We start from the raw sequence: 19,593 nt of genomic DNA, 5'->3' as shown, positions 1-19,593 counted from the left end.
TATGATGGCGAGGATTACTAGGACTGTGACTGGCCATATTGGAACAGATTTAGCTTGTATCGCGAGGACATGGCTGACACGCAGGGTATTTAGAGAACTTTGGGAGATGACGTCGTCGAGCAGTGTGTTTAAAATGATGCGGATATCACGATAGTAATAATATGCAATTCGGTGATCATTCTGACATTGATGTCACTACTTCGGTGTTCCTGTCGTGCAAAAAAGCCGGCTTTCAGCGTCTATGATTTCTTGTTGCCTCGGCTGCGCGCTTTCTTAGTTAACACCTCGCCATCGTCATTGCTACTACTCTGATCTATGGCCACCACCACTATCATCAACATCATCATCATCGTGGTATTCGCTTTCATCATAGCCACACTCTCGCAATTCTGACCGGCTGATTCCATATACGTCGGCATACTGATTAAAGTGCACACGGACTCGCACGATGTCACCCTATTAAGCGTCGAAGTATGGCTTCCGTGATCTCATTCTCTCATTCAACTCTCATTCCCTCCTTCATTCCCTCTTTCAATCCGTTTCTTTTTCAGCTTTCCTTCATCCACGCGAAAACCCGCTTTTAAACTGACCGCCCCGCTCGTCTCACCGGGTTCTTAGTACCGCGAAGTTCGGTCAGGTAGCGCTGGTGGGCTGTGACATCATCGACGCATCGACGCGCACGAGGTCTGGACCAGCGTGCCGTCTCCATGGCGACGGACCCGGCGGCAGCGGGAACCAACCCGCGTCGGGCGCTGGTGCTGCGCTCCGGCCGAAAAAAAAAGAAAACAAAAAAGAAGCAGAAGTATCGCAGTGGCATAGTGTAAAGAAAAAATACGAAAAAGAAATAACCGCGCTACGAGGGAAAGTGCGAGGGAGAGTGTGGGTGTGCGTGCGGGAGGCACCGGGGGTTCGAGCGCGTCGTCCGTGCTGGCATCGGCGGGCTGCGCGCGCGCGGTTCTCTCAGTTCCATGTCTGCCGGCGCGAGTCGAGCTCGTCGCCGTAGCAGTACCGCGGAGCAGCCGCACGTCGATGCCGGAGGAGCGCTACGCAGCCCGGCGCAGTCTACGACTGCGGCGACGGCGGCGACATGGGTTGCAGAAGGCGACATGGCCGCGCCGTTGGTGCACATTCTCCGTCTGCTGCTAGCCGGCAAGGCAGACGACGAGTTCGGCGCGACGACACCCGCAGGTTGTTCTCTTTCGCCCGGTGTGTGTATCATGGGCGGCATCGGCGGCGTTGACAGCCCACAGGAGTAGACATGGTTTCATACTCTGCGTCGTCGTCGATGAATGCGACGAAAAGCACCACCGCGGCGGCGGTGTGCTACCGGGACGTGCGGTTTTGGTGCCGCCTGCGGTGATGAACCGTCGTCGTCTGGTAGTCCTCGTCGGAACCGTCTGCTCGAGGATCGTCACGTCTGCGTCGTCGCCGTCGTCTGCTCGCTGCTGCCGCGGCGTCTGCTCTTTCGGGTTGTGATTGTCCTTTGGCTGAACGGCGGCCCTAGGAGGGGCTGCGTCTCGTCGGCCCGGCGGCATGCCGGGGGGCCGAAGGGGCCTTGTGGCCCCGCAAAACACCTTCCTCGAGAACATCGTCCGGCGTTACAACTCACTACGTGAGTGTATACCAACTCGTCGCATGCCAACGCTACTTCATGTTGATTTATGCACAACGCGGTCGTCGACAAAAGAGCACTGAATAACGCGATGCACCCGTGAGCTATACGAAAGGACAGAGCAGCTTCCGTTTCCGAGCAACGGTTACCTACTTGTGACACTTTGGTTCGATCCTGGCGAACAAATGTGAATCGAGTGCCATTCCTACTAAATATTTAACCTCGTTGAACATTTCAGATCGGAAGAGATTGCAAAGTTGGGCTTGTGTCTCCTTTCGTATTGTTCACGAGTGTACTTACGAATGGCCAACCAGACTGGTCGTTGATTTTTGCTTTAGTTTCAGTTGCAAACAACTCACAGCCGGTGAAAGTAAATGCTTAATCACTATAGGTCATAACCTTTTAGTATTCGTCGTTCTTATTTCAACCTTGGCCTTTTTCCAGCGCTCCTCCTTCATCAAATATTTCCCTCTGTTGCGCGCGCCCTTAAAGGTCAACTGCGGAGCTTAAGGAGAGTTAACTTGAAGGCCAAGTCTCTACATTCTCATGGCCGTTCGTGACCAATTTGTAGTCTTCACGTAACTCTTTTGCGCCGGTTACGTGCAGGGATACTAGTACCAATTGTATGTGCAGAGGGAGTCGATACGAAATTGGCCACGGCATCGACATTCTAACGACGATTATTGCAAATTTACGCGTTAGAATGCAATTCATTGATGCGTTCTAGAATGTGGTCGCGTTTATGAAGGTGGCTCGCCGCTACTCATTCTTCAATTTATCTCCGAGAAGCCAGTTCAATAACGAGTTGTAACGCAATTTAGTTGCTTCTTTTCGTGGTGACCCTCATAAATAGGAATTTAGACAGTCTGTAAATGAGATTTAGACTTAAGGCTACTTTACTTCCTTTTAAGCTTGTCAATTTGGCCATATCGAATGTGCGGCAGACTCTGTAGATATGGCGTTAACAAGCTTAGCTGTATTGGTCTTTGTTCGACACACTTCTAAATTTTTAGCTTTTAAAAAGTGCGCAGGTGTGATAGCAAGTAAAAGGAAAAAAACAGAAATGTTAGGCAAGAAGTTCACAAGCCGTCTCTCCATAGACATTTTGTAGACGTCGTACCGAAGCGTTTATATATTTTCTGTAGACGCTCTGAAAAATAATTGGGAGGTGTCTGGCGTGTGCAAAATCCAATCTCCGGTGTTCCTTAAGTGGACAAGGTGACCCGGTCTCAATTCGTCGAACGCATCGGTTTTCTTTTGTTATGTTTTAGGACACCCACGCCCTTGTAACGTTCTTCATTGATTAACGCAAACCGCCGGAGATTTGTTGCTTTCGTTTTCGATGCGCTGAGCGACACGCCGCTCCACCGAACGCCGGCGGTGACACGCTTCGTCTCAATTCACGGCACGCGTCGATCGACGCGTGTAGAGCCGCTGGCGCCGCGAACACAGCTACACTTGCGCTACTGTAGTGGTATAAAAGCGCTATGACAAAAACCTCGTCGAGCGATATAGGCGTCAGTACTGCATCCGAAAGAGGAGCACATCCTTTACAGTCAGAGGTCATACTGAGAAGAAAATTGTAACGGGGCACTGGGCAACGTTCGGTTTCAGAAATGAAGCACTACTTCGAATCAATGCTTCCCACTTCGTATGGTTATCTATCTATCTATCTATCTATCTATCTATCTATCTATCTATCTATCTATCTATCTATCTATCTATCTATCTATCTATCTATCTATCTATCTATCTCTCTCTCTCTCTCTCTCTCTCTCTATATATATATATATATATATATATATATATATATATATATATATATATATATATATATATATATATATATATATACATAGAGTTTCTCACTACATTACCTAGAGGGAAATCTGGCGCTGCTGCGCTGTGGTATGCATGGGAATGCCGGTATATTGTGGATTCGGATTGGCATCGTTCTCGTAGAGACGGGACACCTTGAAGGCGCGCTTGGCAAGTACCGTTCCGTCTGTCACAATGATTCATTTTGTACTAGAACAACACGTAAAAAGCTGTTTTAGTTTTATTATTACGCGAAAACATGTTTTGTTTAACTATGAGAACTTGTTATTGTGCGTACAACTACATGTTACGTAAAAAGTATCAGCGGGCCGCTAAAGTTGGAGGACAGACGACAAGGTTCGCGCTCCGCTTTGAAACAGTTGGTCGTCTGTTCTTGCTTTTCTTCGCTTGGTCATGCATCGCGGGTGAGTAAAGATGTAATATGCGTGAATGGAAACATTTTATGAAGATTTTACTTTGAGAACGCGTTATTTGCGTAGCCATATCCACGTTTTAGACGAAGCCTCTTACAACACCAGCCAACACGAGCCTCGCAGACACATATACCATCATTCCCATGACGGCACGGTACCCCCTTAAGAAACTCCCATAGACGGTGGCGCCAGATTACCCTCTAGGTGTTATAGTGAGAAACTCTATGTATATATATATATATATATATATATATATATATATATATATATATATATATATATATATAGTTGTATAAAGATCTATCTATCTATCTATCTATCTATCTATCTATCTATCTATCTATCAATCTATCTATCTATCCTGCAGGCCATGTTTGACCCAAGCCACAGTACATCATAAAATCTGACAGACAAGTACAATGAAAAAAAAATTGTCGAATGAACAAAGCCCTCAACATAGTAATTCCACTCAGCGACTACAATACAAATGGATTCTATATATTCATGCATTCTGTATTGCGCACATCGAAGCCCCAACGTGACAAACCGAAACTAAGTAAACATCAGGTTTTTCAAATTACCTTGCCCTCATCACAGAGAAATCAGGAACTTGCATTTTTATGCGACACGGCAAGGGCAACAAACCGCGAATAAGAAGGAAATGAATCTGAAGTGCTGTAAAATTATGTAATCATAGATACGTAGGGGCGGCTTGTTCACGGGCACATGATGTTCAAGCTGGGGCATAGTTCGAGTAGGCGTGGCTTTTGAATCTGACATGAAACTCACCTGACTGCCGAACCGTTTTTTTAATTGGTGCTCAAAACTGATTTCATTCAATTACGTAATCGCCTTAGGCAGAGCGTTATATCCACACGCTGAAAAGAGATATTGTATGTGAAGTCAAGGTGACGGCCGACTACAACCAAAATATGTCTCCCGATGAGGTTAATAACATCCTGTAGGACCGTGCATGATTTACGAGCTTTCCGACTCGGAATCGAGCGCTACCAAGGAGCTAGTAGGATTACCGTGACTCAATGCAAGACTCAGTGAAATTCCGCAACCGATTTGTGTCTTATTTCACTTTCTATTGTTCACTTGCCTCGTCATTGATTACGTATAGAATAGCGTGCCAAGTCTATCCCACGCAGACGTCAATCAACACAGTCCTCTTTAAGTTTACTTTCGCCACATTTCTTGCATCTCCAGAACAATTGAAAGCGCAGAGCAGCGGAAAGGATTAGGAAAGTTCAATTATTCAGTGAGCTTTCCCACGTTTACAGAACGTGGACTACGTGCGAAAACTCTCAACGACGTATACGAGAAAGTCAACTATTTCACGTCTAGCCATACTCGGGATGTATACGTACACATACACTTCGAAAATATGCCTGATATCAGACAGTGTGCGAAAAAAAAAAAACAATGATAGAAGTGAACCGGTTACGTGACGATATACGAACGCTGAGGGCAAACACCCAGCCGTCTACTTTGCAAACTCCTTTTACTAAAATACTTTGCCAATAATATCCAAACTTGAAGCGAAGTTCCAATCAGAAGTGTTTGATGGTGCATGCGACATGCTTTAAGTAATGATATTTTAAGAAGCAATTCGCTTTTGAGGCGCTATGTTTGGCCTGTACGATTTTGCACACCGCATCCCAAATGAGGCTATGTCTATTGGCTACACTCCCCATTTATAGTTAAACTTTATCTCTTTCTTTCTCTCTCTGATAAGCACTCCTTACGAATCTATGCTGTTTCTTTCATGCTGTCAATGAGGTATCACGCAGCGAAATGCTTGTTGTTTCTTCTATTTTTCCCCCTGTGCGAATACGCCTTGTTTTCGTAGAACACAGTATACAGAACAGCAAACGGAGGGCAGGCACTGTAAGTACGGGCGAATGGAATTATGTTTACGCCGTGCTTTCGTACGATGCCGCCACTTTCAGAATAGCTAAGCTGATTAACTTCCGGGCCGGCTCTTGATTTGCACATTCAGACAGATGAAACACGGCAGAAAGCAATCTCATTTGTTTTCAACCCGATTGTCACGGTTATCGATTTAGCACTCTGCACAGTACGCGCCTTTTACGTCCTATAGATCATAGAACGTTGTCGCGCATTCTGTAGCAAGGTATCTAATCTAATCAGATTGCTCGCGCCCGACGAGAATGCTGCTACACTCTCGAAGTATCGAGCGTTCATTATAGAATGCACTGCGATACGTCGCGGACGTACTCGGTCCGTGAGGTCATGGGCCCTTATTCACAGAAAATCTCATACGCTGGGAACTGTTCGTAAGAGAGATATCCAGCCACTCCATGATGCTGGACATTCTATTAGAAAAGGCGCGGTTGGTTGAGTGGCAAAGAGCACTTACAAACAAAAACGCTTTGTGAATTCGGCCTCTCACATTTCGACGACGGACGAATGTGCTTGACGCTTTCAGCTCTTGTAATGCGTTATCATACTTAGGGTACTTCGCGTGCTTTCCTGGGGGCTATCTGTCATGCATGTATGTTTGTCTCTAACCGTGTTCCCGCCTACCTGTGTCACTGGGTATTCCGTGGTCGAATGGTTAGCGCATCGGGCTGTTGGCTGAAAGGATTATTATTATTATTATTATTATTATTATTATTATTATTATGATTATTATTATTATTATTATTATATACGGAAACATCATACAAGCACACAAAACAAGCCCGACGCCTGCCTACTCTTTCGGAAGGAGGGAATGAAAAGAGAAGGAAAGAAGAAGATAGGAAACAAAGAAATAGTAAAGAAAATAGGAAATAAACAAATGACAGAGACATGGACAAAAGAAAGTAGGAACACGGAAAAAAAATGTCTGTAAACCGAAGGCCAAGTCAGTTTTCTGAATGAAACTTAGCAAGCCTCTATGGTCCTGGTTGCGTTGAGCAGCACTTCCTCCCGGAAAGAGGCAATCGACAAGGGTCGCACACTTGAGTCCGATCAGTTCATATTCCTTTATTTAGCTGTGCACGTTGTGTGACGAATGCGGGACACTCCAATATAAGGCGTTCAAGTGTCTCACAGGAGCCACGGGACTTGCACGACGGACTGTCCACACGTCCTTGACGACACAGGCATTCGCGCACCAACACAGAGCCACCTCTTAATTTCACTAACAGTGCTCTATAGCACTACGAGTCGAGCCACGACCACGGGGAGGGAACGAGCCGTTTGTAACACGGTGGTCTGGGTGCTGAAGCAAACGTGGTTCGATATCAATCATCGCATCAACTTGGGTCACTGAGTACGTGGTACGCTCATCAACGAACCCCTTTCACGCCGCCGTGCGTCACTGTAGATGGGGGCTCGGTAGATACTGCGGTTCAATGAACCTCCTTGGTGCCAACTTGAGTCGCTGGGTACGGGCGAGTATATAAGTGTGCCCTGCTCTTCACCGAACGTCTCTGAGGCCAATTGGGTGACTAGGTGTGTGCCACTGCGAACGTGCCACTCAACTATGTCGAAAACAGATCGCTTAATTTTATCCGACGATGGGCGGAATCGAGACCACATCGCATGAGTTGCTCAAGGGCAGAAACCCGACGCTTTCAGCCGGCTGCGCCACGAATGCACTGGGTATATGTGCCGATGTTCGATTAACCTCTCGCCGAATTTCGTCACCGAGTACGGGTCACCGGGCGCGCGCCAACCGAGGGAACGATTCTCGGCATTCGCAGCTCGCCACGCTTCTGGTCTCAGAGGCCATGCGCGAACTTCTCGGCGGTGCGACTAGGTAGCGCAGCGTGTCCAGAAAGAAGCGCGAGAGAGAGGAGCCCGGTTGCCGCATGACGCGTTTCTCGGCGTTCGCCAGGCACTGGCGCGTCACGGATTTCGGAGGCCGAGGTTCGCGGCGGCGGCGCAAGATGGCGCCGTGTTAGGGAAGCGCGAGAGAGGAGTCCAGCTGCAGTACAAGCCTCATGTATGACACGTTTTGACGGTGGTAATACGTTGTGTCGCTGTATTGATTCAGTTCTAAACACATTACCATCTACAGTCATCGCGAGATCGGTTCTGTCTATTTCTTTTGCATTCGCCCAATGAAGAGTATTCGTAGCTGACAGTTCTGGCACTGTCTGGTTAATTCACCGTGAATGCAAGCTGACTACGTCGCTTTTCAAAGCACGCCAATAGCGACGAATAAGAGGAGTGTAAATACAACCGGCTTCTCTTCCCACTCAAATAATAGTGTGTGTGTGTGTGTGTGTGTGTGTGTGTGTGTGTGTGTGTGTGTGTGTGTGTGTGTGTGTGTGTGTGTGTGTGTGTGTGTGTGTGTGTGTGTGTGTGTGTGTGTGTGTGTGTGTGTGTGTGTGTGTGTGTGTGTGTGTGTGTGTGTGTGTGTGTGTGTGTGTGTGTTTTCGCTCCGTAATTTTTGGTTGAGTTGCTGTACTTGCTATTGCACTCTCATTTGCAGTATCGGTTCTGTGGGTTGCAATCATAGAAACGTTTGCGGAGCCGTCTGTAATTATTTTCTGTGATAAACAAGAAATAAATCTGGCGACACAAAGAAAGAGTATCTTGGTAATGTTGTCACATTTTAGTAACTCTCTACCCATCCTTACGATATATCACTTCATAAAATTGTAAACATTATATACCAAAGCTACAACTTCAACAAGTTGAATGCAAGATATGTGAGATTCTCTTTGAAGCCCTCCCTCGCTTTTGACTTCCCTTATTTTAGTTTTTTTTCTAGCTCTTCTTCTTTCGCCAGGCTGATTACTGTACTACGCGTTATCTCATTTCATGCATGATCAAATTATTTCGTATATTCACTCTTATTTGCTCTCGTATTACCAGCTGACTGTTGGCTTACCGCGCTTAATGTGCCTCTGCCATTTGTGAAGAGAATCATTATCATCGTCACTATCATCATCCATGTTTATCTTGTAATATTCGTGTTTATTTATAAGCATCCAGCCTGCCAATAAGACACCAGCGACAACATATTGCGTGCTCTGAACATTTGTCGCGTTAGTGTCGCCTCATGATGCGTTTGTTTTAATATTCGTGTTGACCTGTGGCAATTCATACACTTGTTTCTCGTGTAAAACGAAGTAGGCACCACTTAGGGCCAACATCTCCTTAATGTGGCGCTGAAACAGTTTCTTTTTAACATCCTAAGAAGATCGAGTGCGCTTTCTTAGTGCACTCGATCTGTAGGGAGCGCTGTCATGAACGTGCGAGCCAATGATTATTCATCGCTCGCTCTCTCCTGTGGCTTCGGTGAGGCCCCGCCTTCTTCCCCACCATATGTGAAGTTAGCGATGACGTCATAGCGGATTTGAAGGTCCGTTTATTGAATGGGAACGAAAGACAAAAGCTAAATCAGGTTAGACGGACAAAATATTATCCAAAATCTATATTTTCGTCAAATTCGCTACTGCAGGTTGATTATTAGAAGAGAAAATGAAGCTGAAAGTTTCATATTCTCTTTAAATTTCCCGCCCAAATCTCAGCACCGGCAAGTCAGCGTGACGTAAAGGATTTCAAAGCATTTCTTTTTTCGTATTTGGTCGGTATGGCTGGCTCAATGAAGATTCTTGATACATGCCAAATTCAGTCTTTGTTTCTTTCGTATTTCGTATTTTTTTTAGAATACAACGTTGTTCGTCTTTCGCGATGAGAGATTAACTATGCCCGACCTGACACCTCCGGAACCCGTGACGTCACCGCAGGCTGGTGCGGGAACTTCACGAAGTTGGCGCCACCTACCGTTCCTTCTTGCTCCTATCCTAGATTACCCAAGCCTCCAACCACAGCAAGAGCAGGTTTTTTTTTTAGTTACAGCTGAATTTTTTCATATATAAAGTTCAAATCGATGTTCCTTTAAGAGGAAGCTTTAGCTCGGGCCCAACTCCGACGCGGCCTATTCAAATACATGTAAAACGCAAAAACGTTTTTCTGAGATAACCCCTGGACCGATTTTGATGAGTCTTGTTGCATTTCAGAGAGAAAGTTAAATTCTAGTGACTGTTGGAAGCAGAATTTCGATTTATAACTCGAGTTTTGTTACAAGAATATTTAAATATTCGACCGTTTGGAAAAATAGAAGCACGATGTTTACAAATTTATAGTTCTATATCAAGAACAGATATCGCGGTTCTGTAAACGGAATCTATAAGATCATTCAAAGCGGACGAATTCGATATGTCATTTTACATTTTACATGTATTTGTTACCTTGGCTACAAGGGTTCTGCAAAAGCTGTATTTCTATAATAGTAAGTTTTTTGTATTCACGTGTAACATACCAATTTTGTCCGCTTTAGATGTACTATTACATGCAGTTCACACAATTGTATTATCCTTTTTTGTTGTTGAGTTACAGAGTTGTAAACTTGATAGTTTCGTTTTCCGACAATTTTCGATTTTGCCGATTTTTAATAAAAGATTGACGACGTAATTCAAAAATTCGAAACCAACAGTCACTAGATCTTAAGTTTTTCTTTTAAATGCAACAAACCTCGTCAAATTTGGTGCAGTGGTTGCCGAGAAAAACGAATTTACATTTTTACATGTATTTAGATAGGAGCACTCGAGCTAAAGCTTCCTCTTGAAGTGTCACTGAAACGCGTCCCCTCCCCCCCCCCCCTTTCACTCCTGCGTCGCTATCCGTCACTTCCCTTCGTGAATTACGTGCACCTCGGGGTCACGTGCGCCGCAGAAAAGAAAAAAAAGGACACTGTAAAATAATTTACGCCCTTAAAAGAAAATAAGGGTGCAAATCTGTCCATAACTCGCACCGTTACACCAAAAAAAAAAAAAAGGCGAAAGTTTGCGAGGCACCCAAAAAACGGTGTAAGGATGCGCGATATAACGCGCTCCCCTACACCCAGTTTTCTGGGGTGTAACGATGCGAGTTATAGACAGATTTGCACCCTTATTATCTTTTAAGGGTGTAAATTATTTTACAGCGGCAGGCAGAGCAACGCTATCGGTGCCACTCAAGCTAAGGGTAAACGTTACGATGAGGAGTCAATACGGAAAGTCCGCCCTGCAGCTGTTTATAACTTCGTTGAGATAAAGGTGCCCAATTTTAGTCTTTCTTCGGAAACATATTCTTTGGAAGGCGTCCCACTCATCCCGAGACGTTCATCGACGTTCGAGAAACGGTGTGTTTCGGAGCGCCTCTAAAGAAAATAAATAAAATTACGAGGATATGCGTGCCACAAGCGAGATCCGTTCATGAGGCACGCCGTAGGGTGTAAAGACTTCGCGGATATATATATATATATATATATATATTTGAACGGGATCGAACCCGCGACCTCGTGTTCAGCAGCGCAACGCCATAGGCCCTCGGCTTTACAACTGCGGGTATTCGGGTACCTCTAACATGTATACTCCAGTCCATTAAATACAAGCAGCACACAACGAGCCAGCGACGAGTGGTAAACACGGAAGCATGCCGGTCCATCTCCATCGTTGCGCCATTCCTCGAGTGGCTTGCTTGCGCTGTTCAAAATATCGTTACTCCGTCCAGCGATTGAATTTTGTGCGTGTGTGTGCGCATGTGCATCACTGTATTGCTATATTTTTTTTCCTTTTTGCGGTGATTCGTAATCGAGCGAGACTGTCGCTCGACCACAACATCCCGAGCGGAAACCGCGCAGCTAACGCCAGATTGCGTGCTGAGCAGCGATGGACCAACGCGAGCCGCCGCCGTTACGAGGTCGATTATTCAAATGCGCGGAAAGGGGGGGGGGGCAGTTCTTCGCGGAATTGGCATTCTGCGGTCTGTCGGCTCGGGCCGTGTGTGTAATTTCCGGCTACCGGTTCACTTCGGATGCCGACCGAGCTATGGAACTCCGTCGTTCGCAGGCTAAAAGAGGAAGCCGCACGGCCCTCTTGTAGCACTTCCAATTATGGCGCCGGTGTTAAGCAGTTTTTTGTCGAGACGTGTATCTATATAGACAAAGAGCGTGGATGTAAGGTATCGAAGTAATAGCGGAGAGACGGATGAATGGATAGACAGATGGAAAAGTATCTACTTATAAGGATAGATAGTCTCTCTCTCTCGCACACACACACACACACACACACCCACACACACACACACACACACACACACACACACACACACACACACACACACACACACACACACACACACACACACACACACACACAGACAGTCAGACAGACACACAGACAGACAGTCAGACAGACACACAGACAGACACACACACAGACAGTCAGACAGACACACAGACAGACACACACACAGACAGACAGACACACAGACAGACAGACACACACGCACAGACAGACAGACAGACAGACAGACAGACAGACACACACACACACGCACGCACAGACAGACAGACAGACAGACAGACAGACAGACAGACAGACAGACAGACAGACAGACAGACAGACAGACAGACAGACAGACAGACAGATAGATAGATAGATAGATAGATAGATAGATAGATAGATAGATAGATAGATAGATAGATAGATAGATAGATAGATCGCGTCCATCAGGAAAGACAACACACGGTTCACTGAAGGTCTGTGCCTTGAGAATTCGCGGTTATTTCCTCCTTGAGAATTCGCGGTTATTTCCTCCTTACAAACAGTGCTTTCTTGTGGGCTGGTGACTCTGTCGGCTCGATGTTGGTGCGCTATCGTACCTTTGTGAAGGACCTATCCGGTAATCCATCTGTATTTCTCCGTGCGTTCTCGTACAACGACAGCTCTCCGTGGTTCAATATGCACGGCGTCTTTAAATAAGGGGACGTCACAAAAAATAACAGTACAACGGCTGTGCTTATTCGTTCTTCATCCGGGAATTGTTCGCACGCGCTGCCAGTTCGCCCAATTGCAAGGACACGAGTCACGAGCGTGTTGTGCTGGCTTCGCCTTCATCGAAAGACGGCCGCCGCGGCCGACATCGAACTCGCGACCTTGAACTCAGCGGCGCAACACGATTGCTACTAAGCTACGGTGGCCTCAACTGAGGGTAGTATACTCGCGTGCCATATTTATTTCGTTCGATTTATCAAACCCTTTCCATTTTGCCTGTGATAGCCGATACCAACTGCGTTCGTTTGCCATACGTTCTCTTCGTTGTCTTGCGGACGCACGCGCGGTGTGGTGTATAGGGTGTTGGGAACTCGGCGCTGACGCCCGTTGTTGCACCTGGGTCGCAAGCCCCAAGGGTAGCGTTGGCCTGGCGGTCTGGGGCACAACTGGAAGCATCCGAAGGTCCCGGCAAAGCATGAGTCGACTGGTAACACCAAAACAACTTGTTTATTCTAACATCGCAAAGAGTTGGCGGTCAGGTCGACCGAAGTAGAGAGACGGGAGAGCACGTTACTCAACAGAAGAAATCGGAGCCTCTCTTGGCGTCCGGGGGCAGCTGCTTTTATACTCTCGCAGTTGAGGGCAAGAAGGAACCCCTCTATAGACGAGCACGTGACTGTGCCGCTCGGGAACGTTGGGATGAGAAGGTGGCGCAGCCGTCGTGCCGGCGCCGCTCGGGCACGTTGGGATGAGAAGGTGGCGCATACGCCGTCGTGCCGGCGCCGGTCAGACCCCTCGCTTCACAGTTGGGGGAGCTCCTCTCCCCGGCTGCCGCGCTTCGACAAGCGTGGGCACCAACATGAACATGCACATACACACACACACGCACACGAAGACACGTGGCATTGGAACATGCCTGGACGCGCTTGGCGGGGAGGCGTAGCGGCGGCGCCGAACGGGCCAAAATGTCTGCCGCTTTGAACGAAGCCCCAGCGTCCGTTGCATCCGCGCCGGCTATACCGCGCGTCGTAGGCGAAACGTAACAAGGGGGCGTTTTATTTTATCGTTAAGACAATTTTAAAAAAAAATCACCTATGGCATGTCGCCCAATTCTACTTCTTGAACTCGATAATTCCCGGAGGCAGACAACATTTGCACGAAACATCAAAACGGATTAAATATTTGTTTTGATTTTTCGTGCAAATGTTTAATCAATAAGTTTTCGTTACTTCACTTTTAAGCTAATGCGTATTGCCCTTTTCCGAAATGAATCTCTCTCTCTCAACCCGCCGTGGTTGCTCGGTGGCTATGGTGTTGGGCTGCTGAGCACGAGGTCGCGGGATCGAATCCCGGCCACGGCGGCTGCCTTTCGACGGAGGCGAAACGCGGAAACACCCGTTTACTTAGATTGAGGTGCACGTTAAAGAACCCCAGGTGGTCAGAATTTCCGCAGTCCTCCACTACGGCGTGCCTCATAATCAGAAAGTGGTTTTGTCTCGTAAAACCCCATAATTTAATGAAACTAATCTCTGCTTGATAACCTGCTCTTGTGTTGTGCCGCTCGCCTTCGTTCTTGCCTTCACCGCGCGCTCCTGCTATTCTTTTTTTTACCACAAGTTTCCTTTTTTTTCGTTCCTGCCCGAAACAATCTAACCGCAGTTTACGCGTACTTCGTTCACTAAGTGACGTAAGCGTACACAACGCAGCTGAGCACTCACATTTCGTGTTACCGCTTCTTCCGCGGCAAAGCCTTGGCAAAGCCCTTCAACGCCGCTGCGATTAGTTCAAGAACTGCGGGCGCAGCGAAAGAGCGCGCTAATCCGGTGTCATTACACGCCCTCGCGAGCCCGCGCGATCTGGCCCGGACTGTCCGACTTCACGCCGGGGCTTCCTTATTGACTTTGGCCGTGTCGCGAAGGCGGTAAAACCGATTAGAACCGGCCCCATCTGCTTTCCGACTTGCACTTTGTTGTACACTCACGCTCATTCCATCCTAAGCGAAAGATCCTTGGCTATGGCTATGGTTGGCTGTGGCTCCGGCTATGGCGTTGCGCTGCTGAGCGCGAGGTCGCAGGTTCGATCACTTCCGCGGGGGTCGCGTTCTGATGGAGGCGGTATGCGACAAGGCTCGTGTGTATCCGTGCACATAGGTGCACGTTCAAGGACGCTAGCGGGATGTTTGCGGTCAGAAGTGCGGAAAGAAAAGAGCGAGGGGATCTTTTTTTTATTGAGCTGAAAATAAAAGAAATAGACGTATTCACTTTTTAGTGGTGGCGGCTACTCCTTTTCTCATAGCGGAAACGACAACATAAAAAAAAATTACCGACGATTACGTTACTTCCTAATGCGAAATTTGAGCGCAGCAAATAAGCTGTTTCACCTTTTGGATAGATTGAGGCAAAGAAATCGAGCAACACATGTATGCGCTATCACAGAATTTTTTATTTTTTCACACGTATTCCTTTAACAAAGACTCCACTAACAGTTCTTGACAGTCATGAAGGAAGCTTTGTGGTCGGAGAAATAGACTGATATATGTTCGACTTGGTACACCAATGCTTGATTCTCAAAGACGAGATCTATACAAGTGGCTCGCGAGGTTGTCACAGCCGTGGGGGAAGCAGAGGCTAAGCGCCGCCGCCGAGAAGACCCTGCCGTTCGCGCCGCCGAAGCGGAGGCTCATCGCCGCCGTCGAGAGCAACCAGCAGTAAGCGAGGCTGAAGCAGAAGCTCATCGCCGCCGCCGAGAAGACCCTGCAGTTCGCGCCGCCGTCGAGAGCAACCAGCAGTACGCGGAAGCGGAGGGGGGCGGCGTGTACACCCAGCGGCAAACGATGGGGGCAGAAGCGCGCGCAGCAAGCGGACAACACGATAAAGGGAGGAGGGAAGAGATAGCAGCGACCCTTTCCTCCTCTTTCTGCATGGCGGCGACGGTGTTCTATGCAGTCACGTTATCTTGACTCTCTAGCGGCGTCAGCGGCATCCAGCGGTATCAGTCGGTCGCTGCTAGCGCTGGGGGGATGAAAGGGGGGCGGAGCTGGTTACGAGGCCGACGACAACGCCGACGACAACGCCGACGACGACGCGAAACCCAGGAACGGACGCCAAAGAGCTGCGCTCTAAAATATATGTAGGAAAATGAAAAGAACTCACTTTATACTGTCAGAAATCCCAGCACAGTCCAACACGCCCATGAACATAGCAATATAGAAGTCAAGTGCAAGCTGCACCACAATTAATTCGTAAACAAAGTCACAAACACACACAAACGGCCGTGATATAGGCTTCGATGAGCATATAAACAGATGAGGAATTACACAGTGTTAAAATAATTCACGCACAAACAAATAAATGTATAACACGTAATATACAAGCACTAGTAATTACAAATAATAGAATAACGTTATAGTAGCATCGTGTGATTATTCAGTGCAATACCTAGTATTTGTTAAGGATGCTTGTTTCTTCATAAAAATGTTCAAGTGCGAAGGATTAGCGAAGGAAGCGCAAGTACGATAACCCCCTTCGTTCTTGTGTTTTCTTTTCGCACTGCGGGTCTTTACGCTACAATAGAAATCGTGCCATGAACATGGACCAAAATCGCTATTCTTATCCAAAGAGCACTAGGAGCGCAGAATTAACCCTGTGTCCGCCATGGTGTGCCTCATAATCAGACCGTGGTTTTGACACGTAACAACTCCGATTTGACCTCCGCCCCCTCCCCCCCTCAAGAGACAAAAATGGTCTTTCCGATTTACGTGGCACCATGAACATACTTAGGTTTTACACTTAGTGTACGGTGCATAAATAAACAGTGTGTTTAGAAAAAGTTTATTTCAACAAAAGACCATACGAACACTGAGTCACAATCACGGCACGATTCCACCAGGACGATAACAGATGCATTGTACAGACGGCACGTTTTGAATGAAGCGTCCGAGTTCACATTCACTAACAAATAACCACACATAGACCCGCAGAAACGCACAGTTACACATACACTTATTGTCACATTACACAGACTGATGTTCAATATATACAGTGTACACAACGGGAAGAGCAAGAATATGAAACACAGAAACAAAAACAATGACAACCGAGTGAACCGGGTGCCTTGCTTCAACATTATTTCCTTAGACCATCATAATAGCTCAAGGGAACACAACAATCTTGTCGTAGCTTTTTCAGTTAGCAGTAGTTCAAATCTGAGAGGCAGCAGCGCTACCAAGATTTTTCTTTGTCGCCATATGTCCTTTAACCAATTTTCTTAACTTAATGTACCATAAGTCGCAAGACAAGAATTTTTAATCACTATTACCGCGACCTGACACACAGTTTCTCTGATTTCTTTTAAAGGTGCTAACGAATCGCGAACGCGCATCCCGAAATTTGTTCCCGGAAAGAGAAGCAAGCACGTTCGTTTTCAAATAAAACTGTATTTCTGACCCATCCTGGAGTTCCACATTGAAATACGTCCGCAACGAAGAAAATTTCCGTCTCTTCCCACCGCTGTTGAATGGTGTGATTTAACTTTATAAGATTAAAAGCTGCTGGCTCTCCCGTAGTCGAGAGTAGATGTAAGCATGAAATGGCTACCGCCAGAGCAGATTGATTGGAGATGATACGACCGCAATCTTGAAACGGGTGTAGCGCATGTTCGCAACGACACGCCCCACCACATCACACCGCACCACGCCATACTGTGATCTGGTACATATATGGACGCAATAGTTTCCTGTCTCAGGCAGAACCTCATTGCAGCTATCGTCTCGGTCATACGGCCATTCGCGCCGCGCCGGACACTGCCAGCTTGGACGCTGCCGGAGCGCACGCCACGGTGTGGTGCGTTGTGGACGCAGCTGCCCCGGCGGGAGCTCGTGCGCTCAGCGCTAGTGACAGCAGCAGACGGCGGAACTCTGCACCGTAGCCGGTGATTACCTAAGAATTGCAAACAGGTTCCACCTACAAAAAAAAAATGGAGGACGCTTAAACTTGGCCTTTAAGAGGGGAACGCGATAGCATTTGAAGATACCGGACTTGCTTCTCACGTTTCCCGGCCACGGCAGGCTTGTGTTACCGTGATGTTTACCGGGAAACGTTGGCCTCGAACGCTATGCTCGGAGGCGAGCTTTCTGGTAGAAACGCGGCCTCTTGCGCGGGCCCATCCCGGAGGTAGTGCACGACCCTGTCAAAAAGAAATGCATAATTTTCAGGTTTCTGTTATTGTTCCGCACTTCTAATATTTATTTCTGAGAAGATTTGACATAAAAGGCATGCGCTGTCGGTGTTTTGTTTCGCGACGTTTGTTTGTGGGTTGTCATTCTCAAAATTCCGGGGAATAACTTTGTCATGTACGTAAGACAAGGTATGAGCAATTGTAGTGATAGAATTGTGTGGTAATATAACCCGCGTATACCGCACGTCATATACCAAGGCGTGGCATGTACATATACCTAAAACAATTTTCGCTCACCGGACGCCAACGCCCGCTACGAGGACGACACCGGATTTTCGGTGACACGGGGCCCTTAACGGGAAGCTTTAGCTCGGGTGCTCCTATCTAAATACATGTCAAAGGATAACTTGTTTTTCTCCACAAACAATGCACCAAATTCGACGAGGTTTGTTGAATTTAAAAGCTTAACATCTAGTGACTGTTGGTATCGAATTTGTTATGTCCGCAATTTTTTGTTAGAAATTGGTAAAAAACGATAATTTTCAGAAAGCGAAATTATCAAGTTTACATCTCTGTAACACAGTAATAACAAACTATATAACAATTTTGTTAATTGCAAGTAATAGTAAATCCAAAGAGGACAAAACTGATATGTTACACATGAATCTAAAAAAAAAAATTAGTAATATTGAAGTACAGCTTTTGCAGAACCCTTGCACACAACGTAACAAATGCACGTAAGATATAAACTGACATATCGAATTGGTCCGCTTTCAGTGATCTAATGTGTGCCCTTTACAGAACCGTGCTATCTGTTCTTCATGCAGAGCTATCAATTTGTAAACTTCGTGCTTATATCTCTTTCGAGCTTTCGAATTTTCGAAAATTCTCTCAACAAAATTTAGGCTCGATATGAAGATTCTGCTTCTAACAGTCACTAGAATTTTAACTTTCTCTCTCAAATGCAACAAATTTCATTAAACTTGGTCCAGGGGTTATCTCAGAAAAGCGTGTTTTCGTTTTACATGCATTTGAATATGTCGCGTCGGAGTTGGGCCCGAGCGAAAGTTTCCTCTTAGCGCTGTCGCGTTAAAACGCAGTGGCCCTGCTGTTCACCTTTAAGAGTCGAGCCAAGTGTGAGTCCTCTAACAGCTTAGCGAATCTGCTCTTCTAACGTAAATGCTAGGCTTATTGAAAAATAAAAGCATCTTGTTTCAAGCTAAAATCTTACATTTGGCGGAGTGGTGATATCAGTATCGCCCATAATCGCCTAAGACCTACATGTTTCATCCTGAAACCAGTTACACAATGATAGATCTGTACGAGAAAAAAAGAAAAGAAGAACAACTCGTTTAAACACGCAATATCCCTCGACATTAGGGAATAAGTGAGCGTAATTGGTTGTCTATTATTTATGTACGCATTTGCTCGATTCTAACGCGCACCTGTTTTGAATAAAAAGTGTTTTCGTATTTTCATGCGCGCTACAATCGTAGCTGATTCTACTGAAAATCAAGAACGAAACCGATTCTTACTAAAATAAAAAGCTCGATGCAAGGAAGCTAGCCACAGTACCATCGAACGGATGTTGTTTTTTATGCCTTGGTTTGGGGTCGTCATTTTCCAGTTTGCTCTGCATGTGGCATTTATAATGCATTACATGGAACTGGAAAAAAAATGCTTTCTGTGGTCGGTAGACAGCGAAAAGGAAGTGCCGTCGGTCTCCCACAGTGACTAGCCGATAAGATTCAGTTGTGCGTGAGTC

At 46.5% G+C, this 19,593-nt stretch overlaps 1 protein-coding gene across 1 annotated transcript in view; it reads left to right on the top strand.

The window, feature by feature from the left end:
- Positions 1-1,533: 1,533 nt before the first annotated feature.
- eag (potassium voltage-gated channel protein ether a go-go) overlaps positions 1,534-19,593 on the top strand; it is a 157,581-nt gene continuing 139,521 nt past the window's right edge. The window contains exon 1 of the mRNA XM_075700683.1: positions 1,534-1,612. Within this exon, the coding sequence (XP_075556798.1) occupies positions 1,534-1,612 (79 nt within the window). The remainder of the gene's footprint in view (positions 1,613-19,593) is intronic.

Source organism: Dermacentor variabilis, chromosome 7, assembly GCF_050947875.1.
Source record: "Dermacentor variabilis isolate Ectoservices chromosome 7, ASM5094787v1, whole genome shotgun sequence".
NCBI classification, from domain to species: Eukaryota; Metazoa; Arthropoda; class Arachnida; order Ixodida; family Ixodidae; genus Dermacentor; species Dermacentor variabilis.
This window is presented reverse-complemented; position numbering and strand designations above follow the sequence as displayed.